The sequence below is a fragment of the Hibiscus syriacus genome, unplaced genomic scaffold (genome assembly GCF_006381635.1).
Source record: "Hibiscus syriacus cultivar Baekdansim isolate YM2019G1 unplaced genomic scaffold, ASM638163v2 tig00112800_pilon, whole genome shotgun sequence".
In the NCBI taxonomy this organism is placed as follows: Eukaryota; Viridiplantae; Streptophyta; class Magnoliopsida; order Malvales; family Malvaceae; genus Hibiscus; species Hibiscus syriacus.
Genome location: NW_024063403.1, coordinates 626,247 through 636,341, shown reverse-complemented (window position 1 = coordinate 636,341; position 10,095 = coordinate 626,247). Strand labels below are relative to the sequence as shown.

General features: G+C 34.7%; 3 protein-coding genes across 5 annotated transcripts; all 3 read left to right on the top strand.

Annotated features, from left to right (window-relative positions):
- The first annotated feature begins 2,897 nt into the window (after positions 1-2,897).
- Positions 2,898-3,977, top strand: LOC120183577 (histidine-containing phosphotransfer protein 4-like). Its single transcript, XM_039188253.1, has 6 exons — positions 2,898-2,997; positions 3,157-3,287; positions 3,369-3,437; positions 3,531-3,602; positions 3,764-3,836; positions 3,942-3,977. The coding sequence occupies exons 1-6, from the start codon at positions 2,938-2,940 to the stop codon at positions 3,975-3,977; spliced, it is 441 nt and encodes a 146-aa protein (XP_039044184.1). The 5' UTR covers positions 2,898-2,937.
- Positions 3,978-5,208: 1,231 nt separating this feature from the next.
- LOC120183615 (mitochondrial import inner membrane translocase subunit TIM17-2-like) lies at positions 5,209-6,604 on the top strand. 3 transcript variants are annotated; one of them, XM_039188291.1, is made up of 2 exons: positions 5,209-5,288; positions 5,641-6,604. In XM_039188291.1, the coding sequence occupies exon 2, from the start codon at positions 5,676-5,678 to the stop codon at positions 6,384-6,386; it is 711 nt and encodes a 236-aa protein (XP_039044222.1). In that variant the 5' UTR covers positions 5,209-5,288; positions 5,641-5,675; the 3' UTR covers positions 6,387-6,604. The 3 variants fall into 3 exon arrangements, with proteins under 3 accessions (XP_039044222.1, XP_039044221.1, XP_039044223.1); XM_039188290.1 differs by having other exon boundaries at positions 5,245-5,288; positions 5,622-6,604; XM_039188292.1 differs by having other exon boundaries at positions 5,248-5,288; positions 5,655-6,604.
- A 2,446-nt stretch (positions 6,605-9,050) lies between these two features.
- LOC120183616 (oleosin G-like) lies at positions 9,051-9,564 on the top strand. The gene has a single exon (XM_039188293.1). The coding sequence runs from the start codon at positions 9,093-9,095 to the stop codon at positions 9,552-9,554; it is 462 nt and encodes a 153-aa protein (XP_039044224.1). The 5' UTR covers positions 9,051-9,092; the 3' UTR covers positions 9,555-9,564.
- Positions 9,565-10,095: the final 531 nt, after the last annotated feature.

The following is a 10,095-nucleotide window of genomic DNA, read 5'->3' as shown; positions in this document are numbered from 1 at the left end:
TAAAATCTATGATTAATAATTTAAGAGGAGCAAACCCCCCATTGAAGCCCGGACAAAATGCAGTGTCTACACCCTACTTTTGGCATAGTATTGGTTTTGCATATCTGAAAGCTAAGTGTTTATCATCCACTGAGGTCTCTCTATCATTAGTGAGGTTTTCAACTTCTGCAGGGTCGTTATGAGATGTAGTTCTGCTATGCGGTGGAGAAACTTAAGGTTAATGTGCGACAAGTTTTAACCTAAAATGTTATTCTGTCTACTTCAAAAAGTTATACAATTAATAATAATTTCAGTTGTAATCGAAAATGTTACATTACGGTGAGTTTTAGCCTAAAATGTTATCATGTCTACTCTAAAAAGTTACACAATCGATAATAATTTAATGATTTCTCATGAAGAACATAATATTATTAGTTTCAACCTAAAATGTTACCTAGTTTACTCTAACGTTACTTTTGGATGATTCATCATCGCCCACCATTTTTTTTTGAGTATATGCCCATTGAAATGTTCTAAATGAGTGAAAAGGTTACTTTTTTTTTGGAGGACCATAAATTGTTTGATGGAGTTTCCTCTACTCTCCTTTCCAGACAGGTGCTACTTATATCCCTTATTGTTCTTTAAAGGTGGGGATTTATTGTTTTTTTTTTCCAAGACAATTTTATTTGTATAAGCCACCATGAGCCTATTTAAGCCTTAAACTCTTTCATTATTGTCATTCGAGTAGGAACAAGCATCATTCTTCTATAACCTGTCCTTGCATTTAGTGCTTATTGTGTCCATGGGGAGATTCTGATCAGCGTGGGAGCCAGTGGTAGAAAACGAATATCGATCCTTGTAGTGAAAGTCAAAATCAGCAATTCATATTCTCATCAACTCTACGTGTCCTCAGCCTTTTCTTCAACGAAGGTGAAGATGTGATGAGGCATCTGTAAAAGGCCATTCGAGGGAGACTGGGATGCCGATGACCTTGTAAAATCCTCTTCTAACTCTTTCTCTTCCACTCTCTTTAATGGGTGGCAAAGGAATAAAGAAGACATTCTTATCAACTCTTCCTTTAACTTTAGGCTGACAGTTACACGGGAGGGACGGACAGAGATACCAGACAAGCGACAAGGACCACCGTCTACTCTTTGTTAAGGTAATGTTCTCATTCCAATCAATAACATAATCTTGGTCTTTCCATTTCCCTGTTTTTGTCTCCTCATGAATCATGACCTTATTTTTGTAACTTTTGTAAACATACTGCAGCCTGCATAGGTTTCTGGGTCAACTTCGATTAATCTTTTTTAATCTCAGTAACTTTTGTAAAGGACATCCTATCCGAAAATTTAGATATAAGATTTTTTTGAGATTAGATATAGATTGTGATTTTAGTGATTTGAATTTTCGAATCGAATAATATCTGATATCTAATAATGCATACTACCAACGGCCATATACGATTTTTCTTATACAGATATAGTACAAAATCAAAATGTAATGTGATCAAGAAGACAAGAACTTCTTTTAGCAAAATAAAAACCTGAATGTATATACTAATTTGATAATCATTTGACATGTGGATATTTTCATTTGATTCTCCCTTTTGTCGATTTTACCTAATTATTCTTTCTTTTTCTCTTGCATGAGGGTGGGGATGGATTAAAGGAATCAAAAGAAATAGTTGTCCTTACAAATTTTAGGCTTAAAAAAAATAACTGCCTAAAGATCGAAAAATAATTTTGTGCCTACAGAATTTTTCGTTAAAAACAGGTGTTTAAAGTTTTTTCCGTTACATTTTTAGGTGTTTACTGTTAAAAAAATTCGTTAAGTGACACGTGTCATATCTATATTTTTCTAATTTTTAAAAATAAAATATTTTTTTAAAATTTGGATGTGGCACATGTCATTTAACGATAGACACCTAAAAATATAACGGAGAAAACTTTAGACACTTATTTTTAGCGAAAAAATCTTTAGACACCAAAAATTAATTTTGAGTATAATTTAGACACTTATTTTTATATTAAACCAAAATTTTAAAGTCTATATATTTTTATACGACTTTTTATGCAAATATAGTACAAAATATAATACGTCTATTTCATCAAGAACTTCTTCTTTTTGCAAAATAAAAATCTAAATGGATATACTAATTTGATAATCATAATCATTTGACACGTAGACATTTTCATTTGATTCTCCTTCTGTCGATGAAATTATTAGATGCTCGCAGTTCACTACGTCATCCGTGGTCCCAAACAATAACATTTGTTCACATAATTTTTTTTCTAAGATAAATAAAAAATGGGTAGTTATTTGAAAGTTATTCTAAAACTTATGACTGTCATTCATTGAGACCATGGATGACATGATAAACCGAATCTATGAAATAATTTCTCATTTTGTTAGTTTTACCCAATTATTCTTCCTTTTTCTCTTGCATGAGGGTAGGGATAGATCAAATGAATCACATGAAATAATTGTGCCGAAAATTTTTAAATTTTCATACGATTTTTTATACAAATATGGTACAAAATGTAATTCGTCTATTTCATCAATAACTTCTTCTTTTAGCAAATAAAGTTCTGAAAGGATATACTAATTTGATAATCGTTTGACACGTATACATTTTCATTTGATTCTCCCTTTCTCTCTTGCATGAAGATAAGGATGGATCAAAGGAATCAAATGAAATAATTGTCTTTAAAAAATTTAAGATTTTCATAAATTTTAGACATTTTTTGTTTTTTTTTTCTAGTGATAATATATTTTTATTCTCTAAAACCCTCTTTAGCTTATCCCACTTAAAATTTTATAAACTTTAACATAAATTTATACGTTGATTTCTAATATAACCGCATACTATAAATACAGGGCGTGGCCATGGCATGAAGCTGCCGATTACTGGTCATCGAAGAATTTCGCCCACTTCCTTTACAAAGAAAAGCAAGGATGGATAGGAATGGCTTACAACACCAAGTTGACTGTATGAGAAGGTCCCTCTTCGATCAGGTTTCTCTCTTTTCCCTCTATTGTTGATGATATCCCGACCCGAAAATAATATATTATCATGTGTTCGAGACTGTTCGACGAGTAACATTTTATGGACTTCTCTCGAAAGAGTCGGGAGATCTCTCGACGTATTGAAAATGAATGAAGCATTATTTGTAGGGTTATCTTGACGAGCCATTCATCCAGCTGGAGGAGTTGCAGGATGATGCCAACCCCAATTTCGTACAAGAAATTGTCACACTGTTCTACACCGATTCGGCAAGGTTGATTCAGAACATCGAGCATGCACTGTAAGGGGAAACATCATATATAGATTCTCATTTTAAGCATCAATGTGTCATGAATATATTAATCCATAAATGCACATGCAGGAGCACTAGGCCTATTGACTTTAATAAGCTGGATGACTACATGCATCAGTTCAAGGGAAGCAGCTCTAGGTAAACTGTTGGATACTAAAGAAACCGTGAATTGATATACTGTCTTGTTTATCTGACTTACTTGGTTTTATATTTTTTGTAATTTTCGTGAAGCATTGGAGCAAAGAGGGTGATGAATGAATGCTCCGTTTTCAGAGAACACTGCAGCGCTGAAAATGCAGAAGGGTAATTCTCTTGTCTACTTTTTGTTTCATCAGCTACTCCTTGTTACGAAATCGAAAAGATAATTACGAGCAAACAAACAAGATCGTAAATTTTTACGAAGATAACTCGTGATCTACCCGTAATAGGGAGACTAAAGTGAACTCAATGTCTTGATGTCATAGATGCATGAGGAGTTTTCAACAGGTGAAGCAAGAGTACGTGGCCTTGAGGAGGAAGCTGGAAGATTATCTTCAGGTCTTACATTTCTGATCCATTCAATTTCTATTATATTATCATAAATTGTAATTAAGTAGCACTAACATTTGTATAAATCGTTGCTTTGTCTTGGGTTTGATTCAGATGGAGAAACAAGCTGCTGTTTCTCGAACACCATGACCTGCATGCCCTATCGATGGATATATATATATATATATACACAATATTAGTTCATTACTATATTTGGAAAAAACAAGGATATATGTAGTAATTGACGTAGTTATGTCTCTTTGAATAACTAAACTTTTCAGTAATAGTAACAATAGCATCCTCTACTTTCTTTCTCCTGCAACTTATGGTCGAATTTTTAAATTCTGATATAAATATAATACTAATACTAATATATAAACATATTTAACTTTGTAAAATATAAATTATTGTCATCTTAAAATTTATGTAATGGTCGAAGAATAAAGTGAAGGAAAGAGAGAAATAATGCAAATTGTTTTTTTTCCCTTCCGGTTCCACGTCTCGATTAATCTGGACTAATTCGGGTCGCACACCTGATTTTGGTGAACGAGTCTCACAGCCTAGATTTTCTGCATATACAAGGATTTAAACTCGAGACCTACTTAAACCATATTAAGCGACTTACCTCTCGCACTCGAAATAATGTAAATTGCTAACTTAATGAAAAGTCCGAAATAACAATTGTATAACAATTATGTGTATTTCATGTTATTTATAAAAAAAATAGTATTATGTTAATAAGAAATACACGTAGATTTTCATAATAATTATCATGTTAATATATTGAAATTTTAATATTATTTATAAAATAGTTTCTCATTTTTATAAAAAGTTGAAAGCTAACTTAATTCGAAAATATAATAACGAGGACCAAAGTTATCATTTCAGATTTTACTAATGATAAAATTAATTATAAATATTTATTATATGTGTATTTATTGTGATTAGAACTGTATATAGTATAAAATTTTAATATATTTTATTATTAAAATTTGATATTCATTAAAATTAGAATTATACATTTGTTTTTTATATAAAAATAAATATTTTTTATTGATCGATTAATTTAGATTAAATATTTCAAGATAATAGAGTTCTAAATTCTTTATATCAATAAATATTATACACTTTTGTAAAAAAAAACTATTATACACTATATATCAATTAATAATATAAATTTATTTTATTATTCATAAAAATTTCTTAAAATAAAATAAAATAAAATAGGCCGAGAAGCCTCTAAAAACTAAACACCGAGTCCAACTCAAAGGCAAATTCGTGGAGCCCATTCATAAATGATCATTAAGAAACGAACCCAACCCAATGCTCAACGGCAATTCCTTTGCTTTACCAAGTAGGGTTAGTTGATTGCCTTGCTTTTCCTTTTCGTTTGTTTTTACGTGAATTAATCCCCTCATTTCTTGTCGAGACCTCCAAGTTCTCTGGCAGATCGCCGCCGAGGTAAAAGAGAGAAATCGATAGTTTCGTTCATGCAAAACTATAAATTTTTCCTAGGGTTTTATCTGTTCTTCCTTTGTTTCCTAATGTTTCAGCTTCGATCGTTTTTTTTGAAAAAAAATTACAATTTTTCTTATACGTGAATTTTTGAATTTTTGCGAAACTATACCTGATACTAGCTGTTGGTGATCTTTTATATTAATCTCTCTTTGGAATTTTTGAATCTATTAAGTTGTCTCCCTATGTTGATTTTGTTTGGTTTGATAGTGTGTTAGCTTGTTGCAATTAAACTAGGTTAGCAGTTTATTTTGATTGATGTTTTGGTGAATTTCATAGTGAATTTTGAACCTTGTAGGTTGTTTTGATTAGAAAGGTACTATATTGTGAACCATGGGGACCCCTGAAACTTCACGGGAGCCATGCCCCGATAGAATTCTCGATGATATCGGTGGTGCTTTTGGTATGGGTGCTGTTGGAGGTGCAGCCTTTCACTTCTTGAAAGGCACATATAACTCCCCGAGTGGTGCTCGGTTGACCGGAGGAACTCAAGCGGTGCGGATGAATGCCCCTCGTGTCGGTGGTAGTTTCGCTGTTTGGGGTGGCCTGTTTTCCACCTTCGATTGCACAATGGTGTACGTCCGGCAGAAAGAGGATCCATGGAACTCCATTATAGCCGGTGCCGCGACTGGAGGGTTTCTTTCGATGCGTCAAGGATTCGGTGCTGCTTCCAGATCAGCAATTTTCGGTGGTGTCTTGCTTGCTCTGATCGAAGGAGCTGGTATCATGTTGAATAAAGTTCTCAGCCAACCGCAGATGCCCGTCATGATTGACGAGCCAGCACCCAACGTAGCCGGAATACCCGGATATCCAATGGGACAACTTCCAAACCAAGCCCCTGCATCGATTGATAGTTTTAGACACAGCTCAGCGCCTCCACCACCTCCACCACCATCATCATCGGCCTCGTCTAATTCTTCCTCTTCATGGTTCGGAGGACTTTTGGGTGGAAAGAAGCAGGAAACAACTACTGGTAGCGGAAGTAAAACCGAGGTTTTGGAGAGCTTCGATGCACCTCCTGTGCCATCATTCGAATACAAATAAGGTGGTTCCTTTCCCATTTTGTCACGGTTACGGTTAGCATCGATCCTGCATTTTTCCCGGTACTTTCGAAGCGTCTCGACTTATTAAGCTTTCGTTTCATCATTAAATTAAATCAATAGCTGCTATTACATTCTTATTGTTGTTTTCCTATTGCAAGATACATGCTTATAGTGATGTTTTCTCAGCAGTCAAATAAAACCCCAATGTTGTGGCATCTATATAGTTGATGTCATGGTGAAATTTTGCTTGTGTATATATATCATTGTATTTCGTGCTATATGCCGTATTAGCATTCCTCATAGAACAATTATTGGAGGAGATTAGAGTATTAAAATGTCGAACATTTAAATAATTTTTTTTTTAATTTAGTGCAAATTTCGTGAAAACCATCTGGAAGAAAAAAATGTAATGAAAACGATTTGACATTATATTGTCACAAGTAATAATGGATAACGTACAGTAATTAATCAACCAATATGGTTGAGGAAATTGACAATTTTATAGGAAAAATTAGAAAAACGTTCGGTAAACTACACGTTTAGTATTTAAATTATCAGTTTTAGTTTGTTTTATTACTTAAACTTTCAACTTTTTTAAAAGGTATAATGTAATAAAATACTCCTAACATTTGGCAGTATTGTCAAATTTATGCTTATTGTTTTTTATTATTTTTGGAACATTTGACCTTTTAATGTTTCATTTTGGGTCAAAAAAACACCCTCGTTAGATGAAAATCGTTAGTCAATTAATGGCCAACGCATGAAGATGATAAGATAAGCTTAAATAACATCGCACGCTGACGTGGTAGTGTCACATGTGCAAAGATGCTGACATGGTATTTGCCACGTCAGTAAAAATTAATTATATTAATTTTTAAATAATTTCCGACCAATATTGTCATCGTTTCATTGGTTTAAATATGAAATTGGAAAATTTACGTGGGTATCTAACCCAAATTTCAAAGGTTAAACCTTTTCACGCTACCACCAGGCAAAGTCTAAAACTTGGTTATCATTTGCAAGATTTAATATTTATCCCATGTATTATCTGACACATTTCATCAAGCACTTCCCTTCATTGTATTTTTCAACCCATCCTCAACATTTCCTAACTGAGTATAACCAGAAATCGAAGAATTCCCCAAAGTTATATATATGCATTTAACAACGCTCTTGCTTCCTCAATGCTCCCACATTTTATATGTGCATTCAACAACGAATTCCCCAAAGTTATATCCGATTCAAAGCCATGTTAAACCCTTTCTCTCTTCTTATATTTTCCATCAAACGCTGTATTACAGTTGAAGCAGCCTGGTCTCAAACACCATGAGAGGAACATCAACGTTATAGGTTATTGTTCAAACCCTTTTATAACATCTGTTACCGTTAGTAAACAGTGTTAAAAGTTATAGGTTATTGTTCAAGTGTCCGTTGAACCCATCGACCAATCCACTTCAACCAATCCACCCGATGGACGGTTCCAGTTACATGGAAGTAGCATATAAGTAGCACACATGTATATATAGGATTAGTTATTGGATTGTTGTCGTTTGATTTGCAGCGTATCACCGAGAAACAGAACAAGGTGGTCAATTTGTAACGAAGGTTATGGTTTAAAGATGAAAGTAGAGTGTTCAAAGGTTTATAGACCAATTTACATAATCTAGGGACGAAATAAGAATATTAAAACATTTTAGGACTTATTTAAAATGTCATAATTTAAGAGAATTGATTGGAATTTTTATGATGGACTAAATTTATGGCAGATTTGAATTCATGTTGATTGAATTAGGCTTTCAAGTTGAAGTCTATCATCCCATGTTTTCTTCTTTGGTGTAAGGAACAGGCAAACTGCTGACGAGGATAATCACTAGACGTTCATATTCTTCATGTTGAAGCTGGGCATCCTTCTTCACATGCCACGCCACAAGTATATCTCGGTACAGAATTTTATGTTTAAAGAGATTAAATTAAATTTATAAAATTAAAAAAATTAAATTTATAAGATTTTAAAGGAACAATAATAAATTTTTAATAAAAAATATATAAAAAATTTAAAATATATAATTATTTTTAATATTTCGTGCCCGGACCAAAATCGGTTACGACACTTACCTTGCCGGTTTATTACAGGCAACAGAGATACTTGCCTTAAGCGGCACATACAACTATTCCGTTTATGGGTAAATATTCAGCTCAAGTACCAAATCTCACCTCTGTATTACAAGCTTGGTCCTTATCTGAAACAGTATCTAAATAAGAATTTTATCTAATATTTAACAAAAATATCTGTTTATAATGACATTTCAATTAAAACAATTTAAAAAAGGAATTGCCTCAAAATGCCTTTACGAGGAAGCCGTTACTGAAACTAGTCCCATGCCCCAAGGTCAAGACCCATAGCAGCAGCCTTATAGAAAGCACGTGTCACCTCCTCGTGAACCCACAACCATGCAGAGCACCTCAAACCAACACGCGCAAACCTTAGAGGAAGCAGAAACATATTTTGATACCCTCACCTCTTCACGCACCACGAGAACCCCTCCACCGTCCGCCACGTACCCCCCTCCTCGATCTCCCAGCTCCTTATATCACCGCCATCACCCTCCCAACGTCCCACTACTTCCCTCTAGTCCTCGCTCTTTCTAATAATCAGCTTCTTCCTCTTCTTCATCATTATCAAACAGAATCAGAGCCGTCCATCATCATGTCGATCAACGATCAAAACATGCCGATGACCCAGAAGCTCTACGAGTCGGCTCCGTCTTCTCGTCAAGTGGCCAAGTTCTTGACCGCCTCCACATTGGGTGTAACACTGCTATTCTTGTCCGCCTTAACCTTGACAGGTACGGTGATTGCCTTGATCATGGCGACGCCGTTAATCGTTATCTTCAGCCCTGTTCTCGTCCCGGCTGGGATAACGATATTCTTGCTCATAAGTGGCTTCTTGTTTTCCGGTGGGTGTGCAGTGGCGGCGATAACGGCGTTATCGTGGATGTACTTTTACGTGCAAGGGAAACATCCGTTGGGAGCTGATCAGCTTGATTACGCGAGGAATAAGCTTGCAAGCACTGCTAGAGATATGACCGAGAAAGCCAAGGAATATGGACAGTACGTGCAGCATAAAGCTCAGGAGGTTACACATGGCCAAGGATATCAGAGTTTATAAAAAAAGGGAAGTGTGGGATTTTAGGGTTTATGAATCTCTGTTGGGTTGACGTCTTGTGTTTTGTTGGTGTTGGTAGGTTTATGCTTTTGTAATTTGGAGCTGTAAATCTCTCGTTTCCCCTTCTTTTTAATAAGAATTCCCTTTTGGTCAACGGCTTAATCTAATGGTGGAAATGCTGGGATGTTGTGTTATTAGTTATCAGTTCTGTCGTATAGGTTGATGAACGATGGTTTTGGAAAATAGCCAAATAGGGTCTCTCTTAAAAGCTATCAGAAATAAGGGTTTGGGTTTGACTCTCTTCATAAGAGGAAGGGCAAGAGGAAGGGAGAGAATAACAAAAGAACTAGAGAGGCTTCACCTCATAAAATGATGTATTTAATACCCCAAATGGAGAGACTTTATGAAAAAAGACGCACACTTGTATATATCCTTAAGAATTACCAAGAGTGACCAGCTGCTCCGCCACCTTTTCCCACCCAGACCTCAGCGGAGACGTGTATACCTTGATTTTATCATCTTAAAATTTAAATTTCCTTCAATT